The 24,395-nt window shown below is 42.3% G+C and overlaps 1 protein-coding gene across 1 annotated transcript in view; it reads left to right on the forward strand.

Annotated features, from left to right (window-relative positions):
- The window catches only part of LOC124778072 (lysosomal alpha-mannosidase-like), a 291,632-nt gene that overhangs the window by 175,729 nt on the left and 91,508 nt on the right, over positions 1 to 24,395 (forward strand). Inside the window, exons 9-10 of the mRNA XM_047253619.1 lie at positions 6,998 to 7,220; positions 12,390 to 12,589. Coding sequence (XP_047109575.1) covers positions 6,998 to 7,220; positions 12,390 to 12,589 — 423 coding nt within the window. The remainder of the gene's footprint in view (positions 1 to 6,997; positions 7,221 to 12,389; positions 12,590 to 24,395) is intronic.

Raw genomic sequence — 24,395 nt, forward strand, 5'->3', positions numbered from 1 at the left:
AGGCACCCTGTCCCAGGTGGACAGAGACCAGGGAGGACTCAGGGTGCTATACCAATCCCCCTAACCAACAAGTTCATGTGCTGTCTTTCATTGAAACTGAAACTGAGCCAGTGGGACTCACTTCACCCGTTTGGGGGAAACCTGCTTTGTCCTGTGTCAAGAGAAGGCAAATGTAAAAGGATACAGGCCTATTAATCATCAGCAGTTCAAACATATGGTGAATAATGGTACCTCTTACGAAAATGATAGCAAGGGACAGAAAGAAATACCAGGTGCACTCATTGTGTCATCGTAACTGCCGTCCGCTTCACATCTGCTGTGCAGTGAGCTACTTTAATTTAAGTATTAACTGTATTTTTCTTACTTGTCACTTCTTCTTCCGTGTGTTTTTGCTTTTAGGAAGCTTTGTCGAGTGTTAGTAATAGTCTTCATAGATTTTGTGTTTGTTTTTAATACAGTCAGAGAGAGTCCCTTTAGTCAACCATAGTGCCAATAGTGTTAGTGTTTGTTTTCAATACAGTCCAGAGACGGGTAGTGCTATTTTCATTGTTTTCACAAGAAGTGGCTAGCAACCACAGTTTAGTCAACAATCAGCCGCCTTTAGTGAATTAGCAGTCTAGTTAAAAGTTGATTAACTCTCTACAGTAAATTGATTTCTTAGGATGGATAGGATGTGTGACTGCTGTGTACGGACGCAGGAGCAGCTGGCCACTGTTCGCGAACAGCTGAGCGTGTTGATGGCCACGGTCAGCCGTCTTCAGGCTGCTGCCTCAGAGTGTAGCAGCAGTGGGGAGTCTGGCGTGTCGCATGGTACACCCCAGGTGTTACATGCTTCACCCACTGTCCCTGCTGTCAAGACATCTTCGTGGGTACCGGGCACGGTTGGGCCACCCTCTCCCCAAGGGGAATGGCAGGTTCAGCGGCATTCACGGCGCACGAGGCGGAGGGTAAATGTGGAGGCTGGCCGTGTGGCATCGCCCGCTCTGCCTGTGAGTGGGCATGTGGCCACTCCTTCAGCAAGGTCCGAGCAGGCACACGGGGAGAGGGGTTTATTAGTTATTGGGAGCTCCAACGTTAGGCGGGTGATGGAGCCCCTTAGGGAAATAGCGGAAAGGTCGGGGAAGAAGGTCAGTGTTTACTCTGTCTGCTTGCCGGGGGGTCTCATCCGAGATGTGGAGGAGGCCCTGCTGGCGGCGATAGAGAGCACTGGGTGCACCCGACTGCAAATTGTTGCTCATGTCGGCACCAATGACTCCTGCCGTCTGGGTTCAGAGGTCATCCTCAGTTCGTACAGGTGGTTGGCGGAATTGGTGAAGGCGGAAAGCCTCGCTTGTGGGGTGGAATCAGAGCTAACTATTTGTAGTATCGTTCCCAGAAACGATCATGGTCCTCTGGTTTGGAGCCGAGTGGAAGGCTTAAACCAGAGGCTCAGACGATTCTGCAGAGATCTGGGGTGCAAATTTCTCAACCTCCGCTATCAGGTGGAGAAATGTAGGGTCCCCCTGAATAGGTCAGGCGTGCACTACATGCTGGAAGTGGCTACAAGGGTAGCGGAGTACGTGTGTAGTGCACATGGGGGTTTTTTAGGTTAGAGAATTCCCTCCCTAGGCCCGACAAGACGCCTCCTGAGACGTGGCAAGGTAGGAGTAGGCAAAATGCAACAGGGAATAACAATATTAATGTGCTAATAGTAAACTGCAGGAGCGTCTATAGAAAGGTCCCAGAACTGCTCTCATTAATAAACGGTCACAACGCCCATATAGTACTAGGGACAGAAAGTTGGCTGAAACCAGACGTAAACAGTAATGAAATCCTAAACTCAGATTGGAATGTATACCGCAGAGACAGGCTGGACAGTGAAGGGGGAGGCGTGTTTATAGTGATAAGAAGTGCAATAGTATCCAAGGAAATTGACGGAGATCCGAAATGTGAAATAATTTGGGTGAAGGTCGCGGTTAAAGCAGGCTCAGACACGGTAATTGGATGTCTCTATAGGCCCCCTGGCTCAGCAGCAGTTGTGGCTGAGCACCTGAAGGATAATTTGGAAAATATTTCGAGTAGATTTCCCCACCATGTTGTAGTTCTGGGTGGAGATTTTAATTTGCCGGATATAGACTGGGAGACTCAAACGTTCATAGCAGGTGGCAGGGACAAAGAATCCAGTGAAATTTTTTTAAGTGCTTTATCTGAAAACTACCTTGAGCAGTTAAACAGAGAGCCGACCCATGGTGATAACATGTTAGACATTCTGGTGACAAACACCCCTGAACTATTTGAAACAGTTAACGCAGAACAGGGAATCAGCGATCATAAAGCGGTTACTGCATCAATGATTTCAGCTGTAAATAGAAATATTAAAAAAGGTAGGAGGATTTTTCTGCTTAGCAAAAGTGACAAAAAGCAGATTTCAGAGTACTTGATGGCTCAACACAAAAGTTTTGTCTCAAGTACAGATAGTGTTGAGGATCAGTGGACAAAGTTCAAAACCATCGTACAATATGCGTTAGATGAGTATGTGCCAAGCAAGATTGTAAGAGATGGACAAGAGCCACCATGGTACAACTGAGTTAGAAAACTGCTGCGGAAGCAAAGGGAACTTCACAGCAAACATAAACATAACCAAAGCCTTGCAGACAAACAAAAATTCCGCGAAGTGAAATGTAGTGTGAGAAGGGCTATGCGAGAGGCGTTCAATGAATTCGAAAGTAAAGTTCTATGTACTGACTTGGCAGAAAATCCTAAGAAATTTTGGTCTTATGTCAAAGTGGTAGGTGGATCAAAACAAAATGTCCAGACACTCTGTAACCAAAATGGTACTGACAGAGGATGACAGACTAAAGGCCGAAATACTAAATGTATTTTTCCAAAGCTGTTTCACAGAGGAAGACTGAACTGTAGTTCCTTCTCTAGATTGTCGCACAGATGACAAAATGGTAGATATCAAAATAGACGACAGAGGGATAGAGAAACAATTAAAATCGCTCAAAAGAGGAAAGGCCGCTGGACCTGATGGGATACCAGTTCAATTTTACACAGAGTACGCGAAGGAACTTGCCCCTCTTCTTGCAGCGGTGTACCGTAGGTCGTTAGAAGAGCATAGCATTCCAAAGCATTGGAAAAGGGCACAGGTCATCCCCATTTTCAAGAAGGGACGTCGAACAGATGTGCAGAACTATAGACCTATATCTCTAACGTCGATCAGTTGTAGAATTTTGGAGCACATATTATGTTCGAGTATAATGATTTTTCTGGAGACTAGAAATCTACTCTGTAGGAATCAGCATCGGTTTTGAAAAAGACGGTCGTGTGAAACCCAGCTTGCGCTATTCGTCCATGAGACTCAGAGGGCCATAGACACGGGTTCACAGGTAGATGCCGTGTTTCTTGACTTCCGCAAGGTGTTCGATACAGTTCCCCACAGTCATTTAATGAACAAAGTAAGAGCATATGGACTATCAGACCAATTGTGTGATTGGATTGAAGAGTTCCTAGATAACAGAACACAACATGTCATTCTCAATGGAGAGAAGTCTTCCGAAGTAAGAGTGATTTCAGGTGGGCCGCAGGGGAGTGTCATAGGACCATTGCTATTCACAATATACATAAATTACCTGGTGGATGACATCGGAAGTTCACTGAGGCTTTTTGCAGATGATGCTGTGGTGTATCGAGAGGTTGTAACAATGGAAAATTGTACTGAAATGCAGGAGGATCTGCAGCGAATTGACGCATGGTGCAGGGAATGGCAATTCAATCTCAATGTAGAAAAGTGTAATGTGCTGGAAATACATAGAAAGATAGATCCCTCATCATTTAGCTACAAAATAGCAGGTCAGCAACTGGAAGCAGTTAATTCCATAAATTATCTGGGAGTATGCATTAGGAGTAATTTAAAATGGAATGATCATATAAAGTTGATCGTCGGTAAAGCAGATGCCAGACTGAGATTCATTAGAAGAATCCTAAGGAAATGCAATCTGAAAACAAAGGAAGTAGGTCACAGTACGCTTGTTCGCCCACTGCTTGAATACTGCTCAGCAGTGTGGGATCCGTACCAGATAGGGTTGATAGAAGAGATAGAAAGGATCCAACGGAGAGCAGCGCGCTTCGTTACAGGATCATTTAGTAATTGTGAAAGCATTACGGAGATGATAGATAAACTCCAGTGGAAGACTCTGCAGGAGAGACGCTCAGTAGCTCGGTACGGGCTTTTGTTAAAGTTTAGAGAACATACCTTTACCGAAGATTCAAGCAGTATATTGCTCCCTCCTACGTATATCTCGCGAAGAGACCATGAGGATAAAATCAGAGAGATTAGAGCCCACACAGAAGCATACCGACAATCCTTCTTTCCACGAACAATAAGAGACTGGAATAGAAGGGAGAACCGATAGAGGTACTCAGGGTACCCTCCGCCACACACCGTCAGGTGGCTTGCGGAGTATGGATGTAGATGTAGATGTAGATTGTGTATGCCGGGTATGGGAGTGTCATAGGCACTCACTTCAACAAATGCGGCCTGTTGTCTGGGCTCCAAAGTCATGCTTGGATCATTCCAGCAACTGGCAAAGAAGGCTGATAAGATCCACCTTGCACACTGAGTTTCAACAAGGCTCACAATTTGCAGCATTGTCCCCAGGACTGATCGTGGCTCCCTACTTCTGACTCAGGTGGAAGGACTGAGCACAGACTTGAAGGGTTCTGTGACTTACTGGACTTGTGCCATAGGACTGAGAACTGTGGAGTCCCCATAAGTGGGTCAAGTGTTCACTATACATCAGAGGCTGCTATCCAGGTAGCTGACTGTGTGTGATGTGCATGGAAGGTTTTTTTTGTATTGGGCAACTTTCCATCCAGTCCAGATAATGACAGCTATGTGTGATGCAGAAATATATGTGTAAACTCCAAATTAATGGCTCCTATAGATCAGATATTAAAATTCTAGCAGTTAACTGCTGAAGCATTCACAACACAATATTAGGTGCAGAAAGCTGGCCGAAAGCTGAATTTGATACCAGTGAGATATTTGGAGAAAATTTAAGTGTTTATTGAAAGGACAAGCTAATAAGAAATGGAGATGGTGTATTTACCACAGTACCAAAGATACCTTGAATCCAATGGAGTTGCATGCAAGATTATTTGGACAAGCCACAGTTTCAGGGGTGGGCACAAAATGATAACTGGATCCTTCTGTTGCCCACAAAACTCACCTCCTGAAGTAACCAAAAACTTTAGAGAAAATCTCAGTTCACTTGCACATAAGCTCCTCAATCATACTGTAATCTGCAGACACTTTAATCATCCAACAATCAATTGGGCAAAATTATAGTTTTGTTAGTGGTGGGTGCAATAAGCTAAATGCCTTCTCTGAAACCTATCTAGATCAGATAGTTCTCAACCACACTCATGATGGAAATATATTGAATCTAATGGCAACAAGTGGACCTCACCTCTTTGAAGATGTCCGCATTGAAACTGGTATCAGTGATGTGGTTGTGGCAACAATGAGTACCAAAGGAGAAAGGACAACTAAAACAAGTAGAAAGATCTATATGTTCGGTAAACAAGATAAAAGTCAGTAGTGTCCTATCTTAGTGAGGAACTTGAAACTTTTGGCACATGACACGTGAACGCGAAGGAACTATGGCTCAAATTTAGAAGAATAGGTGACCATGCACTGGATATGTACCCAGTACAACAGTTCATAATGGGAAGGACCCCCCCTTGGTATATAGTCACTGTAAAGAAGCTTCTAAGGAAAAAGAGACCACTGCATAACTGACATAAAATAAAGCATAGGGCTACAGATGTCTGCTCAGCATATTACATGGGCATGACCACTAACCAACTGTCAACTTGAATGAATGCAACCTCTAAATAATGACCGAGAGCAGAATTGACCACCCAGTGACAGAAGACTTTGCTGAGTATAACATTCTCAATTTCAATGGATGCTTCACAATATGTCCATCAGGATCCACTCACCTTCTTCCGTCCTCTCCCCCAAACCCCCATCCGACTTTTCCACCAATACCAGCTTCAGTGGATTATGTAGGTGGAAAGTGTCCTTACAGTTCAGAAACCTTCCAGGCCTTAATGTCCACTAGCCTCTGTGCCACACTCATCTGCACCCTGTCCCCACACCTCCAACTTCATTGTTTCTACACCCCCCCCCACAACCTCCCTCCTCCCCCCCCCCCCCCCCCCCCCCCACACACACACACACACACTTTTTCCTCAGTCTCCATCTTGTTCTCACTCTGTTCCATTCCTCCACTTCACTGTGCGCTAATTGTAACTCCCCCAGACCGCATCAGTGTGAGCCCACTGGTGGCTTGCTCCTCTCCTATGTTCTTGCCGTATATCATTCCAAAAGTAAATAATTTTTTACCTTTCTATATTTTTCTGTCCACTGCTGCTTGGTGAGAGGATTTTTTGCTGACCATACTAATTGTTTTATGTTACCTTCGTTTTATCTTACCTTCAAGATGTGTATTTCCAAGTGCTGCTCATAGATGCAATTTTAAAAAAAATCCTAGCTTTGGAGCTGAGTAGGGTGGGGAAGGTTTGTAAAGGAGAGGTAGCTCAGTCAGGCATCAGGCATGAAATGTGAATAAACCAGTAAATTAATTGGGAGTAATTCTTCCCTTAAGATCTTGAGTCACAGGTAGGCACAACAAAAAGACAGTCACAAATAAGCTTTAGGCCAACAAGGCCAGAAACTGCAGTTGCGTGCATCTGAGTTTGTTGTGTGTGTGTGTGTGTGTGTGTGTGTGTGTGTGTGTGTGTGTGTTTGTGTCTGTCTGTCATCTATTTTGATGAATGCCATACTGGCAGAAAGCTTATTTGTGACACTCTTTTTGTTGTGTCTATCTGCAAGTCAGCATTTCCACTTGATATGGTGAGTGGCAACTTTCCTTTTCATAATATTGTTACATTCCATCCTGCATTTTCCATTGTTTGATTTTTCCATTAAGATATTTTATTTATGTTACAGGTATGTCAATGAAAGACAACAGCAGAAAGGAAGCACGATCAATGTACTCTACTCGACACCATCGTGTTATCTGAAAGCAGTAAATGAAGCTAATGTTACTTGGCCATTAAAATATGATGATTTCTTTCCTTACGGTTCAGATTATCACTCTTACTGGACTGGTTTCTACACTTCACGACCGAACCTCAAATATTTTGAGAGATTAGGAAACAACTATCTGCAGGTATTGATCCACAGACTATATTTATGATAAAGAAGAACTCACCATTCTAGTGACCTCAATATATTATTCTGTCTGGCATTTGTTCAAGAAAAGTCATAGCCATTCTAGTGACCTCAATACATTATTCTCTCTGGCATTTGTGCAAGAAAAGTCACAAATATTCTACTATTTTGTGATTAAAAAGAGACTAATGGGAGAGATTCTTCAATACAAGCAAACAAGCATAAACACCCTTAATGATCATGATTCTGTTATGCAAGTGTTGCCTGTTTGTCCTAGATCTACACTCCTGGAAATTGAAATAAGAACACCGTGAATTCATTGTCCCAGGAAGGGGAAACTTTATTGACACATTCCTGGGGTCAGATACATCACATGATCACACTGACAGAACCACAGGCACATAGACACAGGCAACAGAGCATGCACAATGTCGGCACTAGTACAGTGTATATCCACCTCTCGCAGCAATGCAGGCTGCTATTCTCCCATGGAGACGGTCGTAGAGATGCTGGATGTAGTCCTGTGGAACGGCTTGCCATGCCATTTCCACCTGGCGCCTCAGTTGGACCAGCGTTCCTGCTGGACGTGCAGACCGCGTGAGACGACGCTTCATCCAGTCCCAAACATGCTCAATGGGGGACAGATCCGGAGATCTTGCTGGCCAGGGTAGTTGACTTACACCTTCTAGAGCACGTTGGGTGGCATGGGATACATGCGGACGTGCATTGTCCTGTTGGAACAGCAAGTTCCCTTGCCGGTCTAGGAATGGTAGAACGATGGGTTCGATGACGGTTTGGATGTACCGTACACTATTCAGTGTCCCCTCGACGATCACCAGTGGTGTACGGCCAGTGTAGGAGATCGCTCCCCACACCATGATGCTGGGTGTTGGCCCTGTGTGCCTCGGTCGTATGCAGTCCTGATTGTGGCACTCACCTGCACGGCGCCAAACACGCATACGACCATCATTGGCACCAAGGCAGAAGCGACTCTCATCGCTGAAGACGACACGTCTCCATTCGTCCCTCCATTCACGCCTGTCGCGACACCACTGGAGGCGGGCTGCACGATGTTGGGGCGTGAGCGGAAGACGGCCTAACGGTGTGCGAGACCGTAGCCCAGCTTCATGGAGACGGTTGCGAATGGTCCTCGCCGATACCCCAGGAGCAACAGTGTCCCTAATTTGCTGGGAAGTGGCGGTGCGGTCCCCTACGGCACTGCGTAGGATCCTACGGTCTTGGCGTGCATCCGTGCGTCGCTGCGGCCCGGTCCCAGGTCGACGGGCATGTGCACCTTCCGCCGACCACTGGCGACAACATAGATGTACTGTGGAGATCTCACGCCCCACGTGTTGAGCAATTCGGCGGTACGTCCACCCGGCCTCCCGCATGCCCACTATACGCCCTCGCTCAAAGTCCGTCAACTGCACATACGGTTCACGTCCACGCTGTCGCAGCATGCTACCAGTGTTAAAGACTGCGATGGAGCTCCGTATGCCACGGCAAACTGGCTGACACTGACGGTGGCGGTGCACAAATGCTGCGCAGCTAGCGCCATTCGACGGCCAACACCGCGGTTCCTGGTGTGTCCGCTGTGCCGTGCATGTGATCATTGCTTGTACAGCCCTCTCGCAGTGTCCGGAGCAAGTATGGTGGGTCTGACACACCGGTGTCAATGTGTTCTTTTTTCCATTTCCAGGAGTGTAACTATTCCACTCTACACATGCTGTACAAAATATTTGCTTGTCTACCTGCATCTATTGCTACAGGAGAAAGAAGTTTTTCAACACTGGAGCGAGCAAAGACATGCCAGAGGTTGACAATGAAGGAGGATCGACTTAATAGCTTAGCTCTGTTGAACACTCACCCTGACACTGATTGTCCTATTGATGTTGTAATTAACCAATTTGCCAGGAAGAATAGGCGCATAAATTCATCATTTAAGAAAGAGAACCACAATTGTAACTTTTTCATGTCACAAGATGGCATTGACGCACTTTACACGTGACTTGATTATTTTTTACTATGGTAAAAGTAAAGGTAGCTCAAGATACCTTTTGTGGCCCCTCCTTGAGGTTTTTCTGTATCCACCACTGGATGTATTGCAGGGAGAGTTCCCATCAGTGGAATTCAGAAAAGCTGATGTTGGGGGGAAGGATCCAGATGGCACAGGCTGTGAAGCAGTCATTGAAATGAAAAACTTTGTGTTGGGTGGCATGCTCAGCATTGGGGTGGTCCAGCTGTTTCTTGGCCATAATTTGTCGATGACCATTCATGTGGACAGACAGCTTGTTGGTAGTCATTCACACGTAGAATGCAGCACAATGATTGCAGCTTAGCTTGTAGATCACATTACTGGTTTCATAGGTAGCCGCACCTTTGATGGGATAGGTGGTGCTTGTGACCATACTGGAGTAGGTGGTGGTGAGAGGATATACGAGACATCTTGCATCTAGATCTACTATAGAGATATGAGCGATGGGGCAAGGGGTTGAGAGCAGGGGTTGTCTAGGGATGGAAAGGATACTGTGTAGGTTCAGTGGGTAGCAGAATACCACTGTCAGAGTGGTGGGAAAGAGAGAGGGTAGGACATTCCTCATTTCAGGGCATGATGACAGGTAGTCGAAAGCATGACAGTCAATGTGATTCAGTTGCTCCAGTCCTGGGGCTGCTGAGGCCCGAGGGGAATGCTTCTCTTTGGCTAGACAGTGGGACTTTGGGAAGTGGTGGGTGACAGGAGAGATAACACACAGGAGATCTGCTTTTGTTCAAGGTTGGGAGGATAATTATGGCCTGTGAAGGCCTCAGTGAGGCCCTTGGTGTTTTTCGAGAGGGACTGCTCATTACAGATGTGACAGCCACGGGTGGCTAGGCTGCAGGGAAGAAACTTCTTGGAATGGAACAGGTGGCAGCTATCAAACTGGAGGTATTGCTGGTGGTTAGTAGGTTTGATATGGACGGAGGTACTGATGTAACCATCTTTGAGGTGGAGGTCAACATCAAGGAAGGTGGCTTGTTCCATTGAACAGGACCAGTTGAAGTGAATGGGGAAGAAGGTGTTGAGATTCTGGAGGAATGTGAATAGGGTGTCCTCATCCTCAATCCAGATCATGAAGATGTGATCAATGAATCTGAACCAGGTGAGTGGTTTGGGATTCTGAATATTTAGGAAGGATTCGTATATATGGTCCAACAACAAGTTGGCATAGGATGGTGCCATGTGAGTGTCTATTAGTGTTCAATAGTGATAATGCCATGGTCATTAGGGATGTTTGTGTAAAGTGACAGACAGGGCACCATGTGGTAAAGGAACAGCAACTGTGGAGAGAGCTGGTGGAGGAAAAGACTGGTATCTTTTATATAACAGATAATGGGCTGAAGGTGTTGGTCTGGATTATAAGGTTGGAACAAGTTTTTAGGTGGTGGATTGCGGTTCTTTCCACAGATGTAAGATTAATTTGCGTGTTGAGGGATTTGAGGAACAATGGTAAGACAAAGTTTGAGGTTAAGAAATTCTGCAAAGTTAGCTGAGGGTGATTTGGGGGCAGTGAGGAGTGAACTGGGTCAGGTAGGGTTTAACACTGGTCTTTGGTTGAGTCTGATTGCTAGTATTAGTGGCAAAAATGTGTTTCCACTGGAGGGTGTGAGAGAAGGAGAGAAGGTCTTCAACAAGTCCTGCATGATTTAATTTGGGAGTGGGGCAAAGGGTGAGGCCTTTGGAAAGGACTGATACTTCTGTGGGGCTAAGGCTTTTGGAGGAAAGGTTCATGATTGTTTTTCAGGTTTGTTTAGGTTCTGGATTGTGTATGGTGATAGGAGGGAGTTTTTGAGGGTGAGGTAAATGTAGTAGTTCCATGAGGCAAGGTTTGTCAGCTATGAGGGGCCATGGGGGAGGTTTGGAGGTTGTTGTGGAGGTGGTAGATAATGGTAGTCCGAGGTGGGAGTAGTAAGTGAACAGGTTGGAGAGTTTTTTGAGGTGGCATTGCACATGTTGCTCAAGTTCCTGCAGGGTAAGAGTTTCATTGTGTGTCTTTGGTTCCAGGAAACTGGGATTGCATAGCAGGAGAATTTTACAGATGGAGAGGATGTATTGCAGGGAGGTTTGGGTCTGATTGATATGGTTTTGCAGGACTGTGATGGTGAGGGCTAAAGACTGGCAGAATTGGAAAAGATGGAGGTCACTGTGGCAGGAAGGGTGGCAGCCAGACATGGGTAATTTGATGGTGAGGCAACAGGGGTGAGGGGAGATTCCATGAGCCAACAAAAAATGCAGGAACGGTATGTGGGATTGGGTTCTGGCTAAGGATAAGAAAACTTTTCTGTATTCACACAGATGGAAGGAGCAAGGAACCATGATGGAGAATAAAAACAAGTACAAATAATGTAGAAATACATCCAAAAAATCGCAAAAATACATCCAAACATGTGGGAAAAATCATGAAAAGGATGAAATAGATGGAGTAGGAGAAACAAGATGAAATCTTGAACTAATGCATTATTGGAACATTGCTACTGTAATATTAGTTGTTATAATAATTCTCTTAATTAACATTTGTTTGAACATACAGCCAAACACATGTAACAACAATATTTGAAGACATACTTATTAATCTAATATGTACACAACCAGTCACAAATTATCATTATAACTTTAACCACTTTTGTAATTGATTTGGTTCTAAATTAAGATGTAATGGAAGTGTCATTTATTTTTCCTTCCCAGATACAAATAGTCTTGCTATTTGCTCTTTATACAGTACCATACACTGTTTAATTGCTATGCATTGTTAAAACACCACACTACCACCAGTGTTACCTGATGCCGACCTCTGACAGGAGCCTGGCAAAATCTGACTGACAGAGGCCGACTTTCTTGCTCTCCCATATGTTGACGTGATCGGACATCCTCCAAATGGTACTACTGCATTGTTGGAACATTGCCACTGTAATATCAGTTGTTAGTAATGATTCTCTTCATCTCTTTGAATTCATACCTTCATATTCAGCAAGGATGCTGATTAAGACACCTCTGAGTGCCTTAAAATGTTAATCATTACCACCTGAATCACTGACGCCAAATACTAGCATGGTATAGAAGGACACATAAATGCATCTTGTGCTCTGTTTCTAATGATTACAGCATTAAAACTTTTTTTTATTTTCTTAGGTATGTAAGCAACTCTTTGTATTGGCTGCACTGAACACCAAAGATCTGAAATATTTAGATGCACTAAGAGATGCTTTAGGCATAATGCAGCATCATGATGCGATCACAGGCACTGAGAAGCAACACGTTGCTGATGATTATGCACTCATTTTACATAAAGCTGTTACAGGATGTGAAAAAATAACAAACAATGCTCTCAGGTAAGCTACCTTATACTTCATATAATTTTTCTCATCTCATTTAGAAATTTGTTGTTATTTCTTAGCGGTACTGACTAGAAAGTGTTAGCAGACAGTTATTATTTGTGGTTTAATGATAGACAGCAAGTTAAATTTGAGATGGTTTTAAGATTCATCTGTTGATGGTTGAGGGTAAATCTAGCTCAATTGCTTGAATGGAAATACAGTTGATACATGTAAAAGATGTAATACAGAAAGAATCAGTCTAATTCAGGGTGAAGTAATGTCGTATGAACTGCCTTTCTCTGCCTGTTGTTTGTCAGTAGAAAATTGCATTAAAAGAATCATTATGCTAAATAATAAACAGGTTACTCTGTGACTGGTACTAAGAGTAGTATAAACTCAACACTTATCTGTTTTCCATCAGTACCACCACAGTAAACTAATTACTTAATTCTGGAAATAATGTCTTATTGCATATTGATTATCAGGAGGTTGGAATAAAGTTTCCTTCCTCATCACCAAATTCCTTCTTCTCATCTGTTTTCCAGCATTCACTTTCTGCTGTCAAAGAAGCTGTGTTAAATTCTGAAAGCAACAGCTGATACAACTATCTTTTCTCATTATTGATTTATTCACATGTTTGTCATTTCTGGTAACTTCAGAAACATATTATAACTGTGTAGTGTCTGCACTGTTGAAGAGTTGTCATTCGGACTTCCTCACACCAGGTGCCCTCTGCACTAGTGGACAAGCAGAAACAAATTCAGCAGTGCTCATGTCCCAGCTAGGCTCAATTGCTGATCCTGTACAGTGGTGTTGCAGGCCTGTGTCAAACCCAAGATCCTAGTAGCATCCCAGTTTGATTCTCTGGCCCATCAGTACACAGTGCAGTACTCCTTTGTGAGTCATGCCAGTGTATGATGCGGGATCATGCTGGTGGTGGCGCCACTGGATGGACCGCATTACAATAGCCTGCTCTACAATGGTTGCCAAATTCAATGGTGTCTCACAGTCACCCTGTCATAGTGCTGTGGTGGCATGTCCAATGTCAGTAACACCGATGGTTGCCGATCGTGTGATTACACTGAAATACTGGTGGTGGATGGAAGAAAGTCACACTTGCCACACTTCAACCTTTTACATTGTCCTTATCTCTCTTATTACATTGAGCACATTACCCCTTATTTAAACTTCATACAGTTCTGTAATGGCACTGAATATAACTTCCTACTAAAGTTTTTTTCCTGGCAGGCTAGAGCCTTCTTGTACATGTGACCTATCTTTGCAGTTTTGTGTTTGGTTTTTGTGTGTTCACATAACAATTTTGGCTGTGATAAATAATTGTGGTTTTAGTCAAACAATGGAAACTCCAGGTAGGAATATCAACTATGTAGGAAAAGACAGATTGCTGCTCACCGTAAAGAAGACACATCAAGTTGCAGACAGACACAATTAAAAGACACTTACATAAAGCTTTTGGCCACAGCCTTTGTCAGTAAAATAGACATACACACTGTTCACACACACAAGCAAGCACACATCACACACACATGACCATCAACTGCAGCATCTCAGGCTGAAATGCAGCTATCATGTGGGATACAAGCAGCAATCTGGAGGGGGTGGGGAAGGGGAAGAGATAGTAGTGTACAGGTGGGGAGAGAGATGAACCCTGCCTTTTGGATTGTGCAGGGACTAGAATGCCAACAAGTGCCACATCAGGAGGTTATGAGCAGGGAGGTGGTGAGAAACGAGCAGAAAGATGGGTGGATTCATTGGGGCTGCAAATAAACAGTGTGGAAGATGAGAATGGGGAGGAGATGATAGGACAGAGGAGGTGGAAACTGTTGGGTGAAGGGTGTGGGGACAGTATGCTAATGTAGGTTCAGGCTGGGATAAATTACGGGAGCAGAGAATGTGTCATAAGGGTAACTACCATCTGAGCAGTTCAGAAAGATGGTGGTGGAGGAAAGGATCCAGATGGCTCCAGTAGTGAAGCAGCCATTAAAAGCAAGTGTGTTGTGTTCAGCTGCATGTTGTGCCACAGGGTGATGTACTTTGCCCTTGACCACAGTTTGGTGGTGGCCATTCATCCTGCTGGACAGCTGGTTGGTAGTCACACCAATATAAAAAGCTGTGCAATGATTGCAGCAGAGATAGTGAAAGATATGGCTGCTTTCACAATAGCGTGGAGCCTGATAGGGTAGGGTTAACCTGTGACAGGACCAGAATAGGACGTGCTGGGTGTGTGGATCGGGCAGGTTTTGCACATGAGTCTTCCATAGGGATATGATCCTTGTGGCAAGGGCTTGGGATTGGGAGTGACATAGGGATGGCCTAGGGTGTTGTGGAGGTTGGGAAGTATCTCACATATGATGTCCCTCATTTCAGGGCATGATGATAGCTAATCAAAGCTCTGGCAAAGGATGTGGTTCAGTTGTTCCAGTCTAGAGTGGATCTGGGTGATGAAGGGGAAAATCTTATGTGGCTGGTTGCTGGGGGTGGTGGGAGGATTGAGATTATGAGGGGAAATGGCACAGGAAATCTGCTTCCTCTGGGGGATAGTGTCTGTCTGTGAAGACCTTGGTGAGACCCTCAGCACACTGAGCAAGGGATTTTTTGTCACTGCAGATATGTCATCCTCAAATAGCCAGGCTGTATGGGAGGGATTTATTGGTATGAAAGGGATGACAGCTGTCAAACTGCAGGTAATGTTGGTGGTTTGTGGGGTTAATGTGTACAGAGGTGCAGATGGAGCCATCAGAAATTTTTGGAAATTTGTGATTTGTGGTAAATTCCTATAGGACGAAATTGCTGAGGTCATCGGTCCCTAGGCTTACACACTACTTAATCTAACTTAAACTAACTTACGCTAAGTACAACACACACTCATGCCCAAGAGAGTTCTCCAACCACCAATGGGCAGAGCCACACGAACCATGACAAGGTGCCCTGGACCGTGTGGCTGTCCCATGCAGTGAACCATCAGAGAGAAGGAGGTCAACATCTAGGAAGATGGCAAACTGGATTGAGGAGGACCACGTGAAGTGGTTGGGAGAGGAGGTGTTGAAGTTGTGAAGGAATGAATAAGATGAGGTGTCTTGGCCCTGAGCCCACATCATGAAGATATCATCAATAAACCTGAACCTGATTAGGGGTTTGGTGTTTTGAGAGGCTAGAAACGTCTCCTCTAGATGACCCATAAAAATGTTGGCCTAGAAGGGCGCCATACAGAAGCCCAAGGCTGTACCGTGGATTTGTTTACAGACCTTCCCTTCAAGTGAGAAATAGTTGTGGGTTAGACTAAAGTCGGTAAGATGTATGAGAATAAGGAAGCTGGTTTGGAGTCTGAAGGACACTGGGAAAGGCAGTGTTCAATAGTGGTAAGACCATGGGCATGAGGAATGTTGGTGTATAGGGAGTTGTTGTCAACAGTGGCCAGTAGGGATCCTGGAGGTAAATAGGTGGGGATGATGGAGAGTTGGTGAAGGAAGGGGTTGGTGTCTTTGTTGTGGGAGGCTAGATTATGGGCAATTGATTTGGGGGTGTTGGTCAGTGAGAGCCGAGATTCTTTCAATGGGGGCACAACAACCAGCTGCAATGGAACATCCAGGATTGTTGGATTTGTGGATTTTGGGGAGCATGTTCAGGGTGGGTGTGCAGGGTGTCCTAGGGGTGAGGAGGGAAATGACTCTGTGGAGATGTTCTGGGAAGGGCCTAAGGCTTCAAGCTCCTCTTCTTTTTTGCTCATTTCTCCCCACCTCCCTGTGCCACAATCTTCTGATGCTGTGCCTGTTGGCATTCTAGTCCCTAAACACTCCACCAGTGTATGAGGTGAGCCTGGTTGTGTGTGTGAATGTTGTGTGTCTCTCTTTTACTGATGAAGGCTGTGGGGGGGGGGGGGGGGGGGGGGGGGGGGGGGGGGGAACACTGGGGGCTGGTGGGTGTGAGGCGGAGGTGGGATGAGTGGACTGCTGTAGCCTGTAGCCTGTTGTGGGGTTGTGAACCACTAAGGGCTACAGCAGGAACAAAGCCCCTCTGTCATTTCAGGTCCGTTGTTCCGTACAATGCAATACAAGGAATAGTTACTCAGAAGAAAAGCTGAGACTGCAGAAATTAAGGAAAATAATTACCACTGCCTACACCAGCCCTGTAACTGGCAAAAGATATACTATCAAAGGGAGAGCCACCTGTGAAATGACACATATTGTGTATCAGGTGTTATGTAAACAATGTTTGTGACTCACAGGTAGCTCCTGTATAGGTTTGCAGGTTTGTGCTACCCCTAGGAATAATTTTGTTAAAATGTGTTAACTTTTTGAGTTTTCTATACAAATGAAGAAGTAGCTCCCCATTTATCTCTTTTGAAATGTCTGGGGTCTGAGCACTGAATGCAGCTGAGTGGCATGAAAACGTGCTGATGGCGACTTGGGTTGCACTGCGCTTGCAAACACAGACCTGGGTATCTTGGAGTATATTGGGTGAGGGGGCAATGGTTTGCAATATTGTTCTTGTGTATGGCCATTTTGTGTATAAACGTCCATGCACCTGGGAGTGGAGGGGGAAGCAGGCAGACATGCGGACGGAGCAACACCACCTCGCCAGTCCACATGGATGACTGGATGTGCATACATGAGCTACAAAATCACATCAAGACACCAGTACCTCCTACCATGGAGTGACTGATGGAGCTGTTTGTGGCCTCAGTTTGTGACACTATGGTGACTGTGTTAAGCACAGTTATGTAACAACACCAGCAGCTCTGATCTATTTTTTGTTGGTTTTCCTGATAGTAGATTCAGAGCAGTTAAACATCCTAATAAGCTTTCACACTATCTTCATTTTTAGTAGTATCCCCTTACAGGAATGTTTGAAAGTTATTGACACCAGTTTACCCAGGAGATCACCAATCTTTTCAGGCATTTTCTGACTTCCAGATATTTTATCTTCAGTGGAGTGTACTATGTGCAGATAGAGTAGGTTGTGAAGGGGACCCAATGTCACCACTTGTGATCAACTTATTGGCCCCTAAAATCCACCTATTTCTTCCGCTATGTTGTGGCACCTTCATAGTATGGCCACATGGAAGATATGAGCTGGCTGGATTCATCACACATCTCAACTCTGGTTACCCAAACACAATTCAATGATGATTGAAGTGGATGGTAAACTACTCTTTCCAGCCTTCTTGCTGAACAAGTCAGTTGGAACAAGTACCGAAGGGGACTCATGTGAGCTTGTACCTTGATGCTCAAAATTTTGATCATGCATTGCAGAGAACCAGTGTACTAAACTCCATAGTAGACAGGACAAACACTCTCTGACATGTGAAATTTTAATGATGAGCTAAAACACTTGAAGGTGGCCTTCAAGGAAAATGGCTAGGGGCAGATTCAACAGACACTATGTACTGCACCTACAGCAGTGGAAGAAAAGAAACTGAAAATAACTTCTGCAATTGCACCATACACTGTGGCCATATTGGGGACAAAACACAGTAAGGATGACCACCTGCTGACACATGAGAGCAGGGTGTATTGTTTCCACTGCCAGTGCAGCAAATAATACAGCAGACAGTTGGTATGCTATATACACGACTGTTTCTGAGAACAGCAATGGTATATTCATTTAATTCAGGCCAACAAGACTGCAGTCAAAGAACATCATCTGCCATGTAAATGTACCTGTGTCCTTGCCCCAGCATAACATTAACCCTTCAGTAGGTGCATGTTTTTTTATTGCACAAGCAGTTGTGCAGCGCACTTTGTGCATCACTTTCGCAGCTCAGTTTTACAGTTATTTTCACATGCTCTCACACTAGTATTGATATTAATTAGTTTATTGTTTGTAAGGGTAGATACAGTATCACTCAAAATGATATTAATAATACTGAAACAACAAATTTTATCGTGCAATTAATACAAATAATTTATTATGGGCACAATGGAAAATATTAAGAAATAATCTAGCCAAAAAATATCTATACACTATTTGCTCACTTATAGTGAGAAAGAATGTTTTGTTATTTAACATGGCTGTTAATTATACTTTATTTAGAAAAGTTGATATGTGTCTAAACACATAAATGGCATAGTTCTAAAATATTTATATTTCGCTGTCAGCATTGAAAATTAACTTATTCATAGTGAATGCCTATGGAAACCATATTATAACAGCTTACAGACAGGCCATGTTCTCTACTTAGTAACTAACACTTGTATGCTTGCTGCAAACAGAACTATTACAAGAATCACACCTTATTATTGTGTTAATATCTTTGCCCTTCCACAAATAACACAGAGTCTCTGTTTCTTAGCCGAATGCTTCTCAACTTGTTCAGACGTTGTCCTGTTCCTTTGAAGGGACAGCAATATGTCCTTGGGAAGGCTCTGAATTTTGGCTCTTTCTATTAGATGTGGTTTAATGAGGTCATAAGCCAGGTTCTTCAGAAATACTCTTCATGTAACCATTCGATTTTGTCCATTTGAGTAAAAAAGTATCTGGCCATTGATAGTAGCAATGTCCATTAGAGCAAAAATGGTTACCAAAGGCCACTGTGACCTCCTCTTCTCTCTTTGCTCCATATCTTTCGCTGATCTCGCATTTCAATAGCAAGTACTTATTCAGTCGGTCTATACAAAGTTAGATGTTGTGGCCAGATGTCTCCTGCGCTGCAATGTACTCAGGCCGACTTGTTGGGCACCAAATGTGACCTCCCCTTCTCTCTTTGCTCCGTTTCTTTCCCTGATCTTTCCTCTTCTTTCTTCCTCATTCATACCACGGCTTCATCTCAGGGTTTTCAATGCAGAAATTTAGTGAGAAGGGGGCACATGTGTGTGGTTGTTCACGATATCGTAGTGCTGTGAGGGAGAGTCACTCGTGCTTCTGGTTTGAGAATACTGTTGGCTGAAGTACAAACATTTCTCGAAAGGAAAACAGGTACGTGCTCTCTTTTCTTTTAAAACTATAAATAGTAGCATAGCTAGTCCTATCTACCATTCTATTAAACTGAATGAGTGCATGACACCATTGATGAAGTTTCAACCTCGAATGAAGTTTATTAATACCAATTAACTGAAATAAAAAAACTCATCCAATCCAGAAGTCACTCACAGTTAGAGCAATTAGTTTCTGATGAGTACACACAGTGGTCATTGATACTTAAAAGATCGTTTTGATAATTCTATCACTGTTTGTTTATAAGTTGCTAAGCAATTTATCAACAAGCTGACTATGCAATGATTAATATTTGTCGTATCCCGACAGTAAAGAGCTTCTCGTTTGCTTTAGCATCAAGACGATTACTATGCCACTCATATAAGTCTTTGATAGTTATTATCAAGCTAATATCCATAAATTGCAGTTAATGTTACTGAATCAGTTAATGTTATGACAATAACGCCTGATATCCAGCCGCGTATCTTAAACTCTGCACCTATATTTGAGAATTCACACGTGATTTGTTTGCACCAAAGTCGGGCCGTGGTTCCATAAAATAATTTTTAAATCAACTGCAGGTTGTAAATTAACAATTCTATGCTCATTCATGAAAGTTACAGCAGATCCACACTTGACAACTACTTGATCGCCCACTTGAGCAACACAGCAGTATTTGTTCTTACAAAGAGAAAACATAGCACGCATAATGCAACAAGGTTATTTGCTATGTCAAAACATATTTATATCTATGTCATTAAAACTCATTACCTATTAAATGTTGTACATAATTAAATTCTTTACTCTGTAAATAATCAATAAAATTTAGAAATGAATGGCATGTATAAAAAATCTCAAGTTGATATGATGTCCTGGGTCACTACTGGTTTTGACTGCCCTACACTCACATGACGCAAAGTACATCTGACAATATTGGACATACTCATGTAATGTTACACCACCTTCCCATTATACAAGTCACAGAATGTGTGCCACACATCTGGTCAACTGTATCAACACCACCCTTAGTGGCATTGTAATCTAACACAATTCTCGAGAATCTTCATCGATAGTATCTGAATCATGCATAGTTGACAACAATAAGACCACCTTGTTCTTATTTGGTACGTATGAAAGCAACGCCAAATCTTTTACCTAATAGTGACGTAGCCAAGGGGCAACTTGTATAGTAATTATCTATAATAATTCCTGTTGGATCCCTCTATATAACTCACAAGTCTGTGAACTATTTTCAACGACAAATTTGAGACTGCACAAGGTCCTTTGGGCTGCTTTCCACAATACCACTTGGTTGCTCATAAAAAATGTTTTTGCATCACGAAGCATAAATACCTTAATGCCATATTTGGCAGGATTGTTTGGGATATATTGCCAAAATCCATAACGACCACAAAAACCTTTAAGTTTCTCATCAATGGTCACAAAATCACTGATGCTGTATGTACTTTTGCAATTAGTTACAAACTCATCCAGAATCAAACATACTGTGGCCAACTTAACAGATCTTCTCCTCTCTTCTCTTGTGCTTATATCATCAAAACGAATACAACGCAGCAAGAATATAAATCACTTGTAGCCCATCACAGCTCTTCCAATTCCGATTCCTGATCCATCAGTATTCCACAGTTCCATTACATTCGTGTGGTTAGCTTTCTTCATTCCGAGGAGATAAAGTACCCAAAGAGTGCCAGTATTTCACTTCTTGTAGTTTCTTTTTAGTCTCTTTCTCTGTGATAATCAGAAAATTCTGGTTTGAGCTGAATATATTTGTTTGTATATTTCACAATAGTATTGATCATTTCCCAGTTAAATTTCCTGAGGAATCTAGAAATCTTGATTGTCACATTCCTGGCAATAGCCTTGGATCCAGGAAAAATTTTTGCAATATTTTTTCCTTCTCACTTTGCTTATGGCAGAGCTAGTATGTTTCCTCCATTTAGAAGTTTTGTCTATTCCCACAAACCAATCACCAACAGAACCTGGTTGACAATTATTGTCTTCATTTTCGTCTGACTTATACTCTTGTTCACTTTCAGTGTCATAGTCACTACAAGCAATTAACTCCACTTCCTCATCAGTATCACCATCCAAAATAGTGTCTACCTCTTTCGTAAAATCTGCATCTTCATTCAAGAGCCATTTGAGTTCCTCGTTAGTTAAACACTTTCTTGCCCTAAAATAAAAATTTATATTCAACATGGGCCAAAGGAATGTTGTAAGTAAAATAACCACTTTGTTCAAAGATGTAAATAAATACTTACATGACCACTCGCATGGTGCACTGAGTCACCAGAAGTGACAGCGTTACACTAAATTCTCCAATTAACAAATTCCTTAGCATCGACAATTGCTGCATTGCACATAATGGTCATCAGAATAGTAATGAAGGAATACGTTGATTTTCAAAGGTCTCCATTGTTGGCAACCTCATCATTTACAACCATCATCATTTACATTCTGCCAGAACTTCTCTTACTGTATCGCTCTGTGTTTCAAATTCATATCTTGAATAACTCAAATATTTTGTGAAAGCTTGGAACACTTGTACAATTTTTTCACTGTTGTTGGTCACTTTACCATTTTTCATTCTGAATGACTGAGTGAATATGTGACAGAATGTGGTGTATAACCAATGTCAGTTTGTGTTTTGTCTTGTTTAGATTCTTATTGATAAGAGTATCTTTTATGATATTTTTCCATGTCTTCTCAAACCCTCTTGAAGAAAACTATTTTTTAAATTCTGGATATTCTATTCTGTTCTTTTATCATTTACTTGAAACCCTTGACTTCTTTTATAATAGCTGACACATTCCCTATGATACTTTTACTTTTTCCCTCTTCATATATGGATTGTATTATGCTGTTTGCTCAAGTATATTTGTTAATTATACAGGCCAACAAATTTTTTTTTTCTTTGAAAAACTTTTTTTTTTTACTTTGATAGCTGCTCTGTATAGACTTTTATGAGCTGAATCCAAATCTAGCCTTAGTTTTTTTTTTCTTATCACCCCTAGTTTTTGAGCAATGTGCTTTTCATTATATAGTATAAAAATCTTGTCCTACACGGTAAATGGGGAAATTAATGAAACACTTTGTGACAGCAAAAGCATTGTTTGTATGTACAGTAAGCTACTTAAAACAATTATATTTGTTAATAGAGGTTTCACTTGTCAGCTGGAATTGGTTTGTATTTTCTTTCTCTTTTTCCTTTGAAGTTTCTTGTGTAGCTTTTTCTGCAATGAGTCACTTGCTAAACTTCTCGGTGAAGTGATCAACAGTAATCCGCCATCATGTTGGTGTTCCAGCGGCCTTGGTAGTGTTTTTCCATCACTTTAATGTCCTGCTGAATGTGTTTTCCTTGCTCCTCACTAACATTTCCCAAATTGTCCGGGAAGTATTCAAGGTGACTGTTCAAAAAAGTGAACTTTCAGGCTCAGTAAACATCCTAAAGTTTCAAACTTATTTAACATTTTAGCTATAATAGAAACATATTCTGGGTCTTTTTCATGTCTTAAGAATTTTGTAATGACTTGCTTGAATGATACCCATGCTTATTTCTCATTTAAGGTCATTGCAAAGTTAACATCAAACATCAATTTTCTAATGTCAGGTCCGACAAAGACTCCTTCTTTTAGTTTAGCTTCTGAAAGGTGTGGAAACTTTTGGCAAAGATACCTAAAACATGGTCCATCTTTAGGCAAAGCCTTTACAAACTATTTCATTAGGCCTAACTTTATATGTTATTTATTTATTTATTTATTTATTTCTTGTTCCGTAGATCCAGTTAGTGAGTCAATCACAAGGATATGGAACGTGTCAAATTGTACAGGTTTCAATTTAAACTTACAATAAATACAAGGGCAATTCAATGGAAAATTGTACATAGTTTAAGTAAGACATACTATAAATAAAGTAACAGATACAATGTCAGCTAGATAACATAACTACCATTTGACAGAAAAAGGAGTTTCAAATAAAGGTTAAAGATAAGAGCACAAAGTTAAATCAGATATTAGACCTACAAGAGTAAATACATGTACAGCCAATCTGTTGTTACAAAAAGTGCGCTAATGCCCAAATGCACAATAAAATCAATTGAACTACTTCTAGACACAATAAGTTTAGTGATGGTATACATTTTCTTTCAGGTATTCATCCACAGTATAATAAGATTTCTCTGTCAGGTAATCTTTGAGAACTTGTTTAAATTTTGGCAGTTCTGTATGAACACATTTGACATGTAGTGGTAGAGCATTGAACAGCTTAATGTTGGAGTAGTAAACTCCTTTTTGTGCCAGAGTGAGACGTTTCATTTCTAAATGTAGATTGTTTTTGTTTCTGGTATTATAACCATGGAATTTACTGTTGTCTTGGTAGATGGAATAATTTTTGCACACAAAGGTCAGCAAGGAAAAAATATACTGTGAGGCAGTTGTTAGGATACCTATCTTCCGAAACAAGTGCCTGCAAGAGTGTCTTTGATGGACCCCACACATTATTCTGATTGCTTTTTTTTGGATGGTGAAAACTTTTTTTGCAAGTGGTTGGTTCCCCCAGAATATGATAGCATATGACATCAATGAGTGGAAGTAGCCAAAGTAGGCAACCTTAATAGTGTCAACTTCAGCCACTGAAGAAATTACCCGTAATGCAAATGTTGCCGAGCTAAGTTTTTTACATAGATGAAGAATGTGAACCGACCAATTACATTTACTGTCTATGTAAGCACCCAGGAATTTTGTGTCTTCAACTTTCTGTATTGGTTGATCTCTACATTTTATGTTAATTTCATCGGGATTACTTTGTGCTGTATGGAACCTCATATAATGAGTTTTATCTGCATTGAGTGAGAGACCATTTGAGGAGA

The sequence above is a fragment of the Schistocerca piceifrons genome, chromosome 1 (genome assembly GCF_021461385.2).
Source record: "Schistocerca piceifrons isolate TAMUIC-IGC-003096 chromosome 1, iqSchPice1.1, whole genome shotgun sequence".
Taxonomy (NCBI): domain Eukaryota; kingdom Metazoa; phylum Arthropoda; class Insecta; order Orthoptera; family Acrididae; genus Schistocerca; species Schistocerca piceifrons.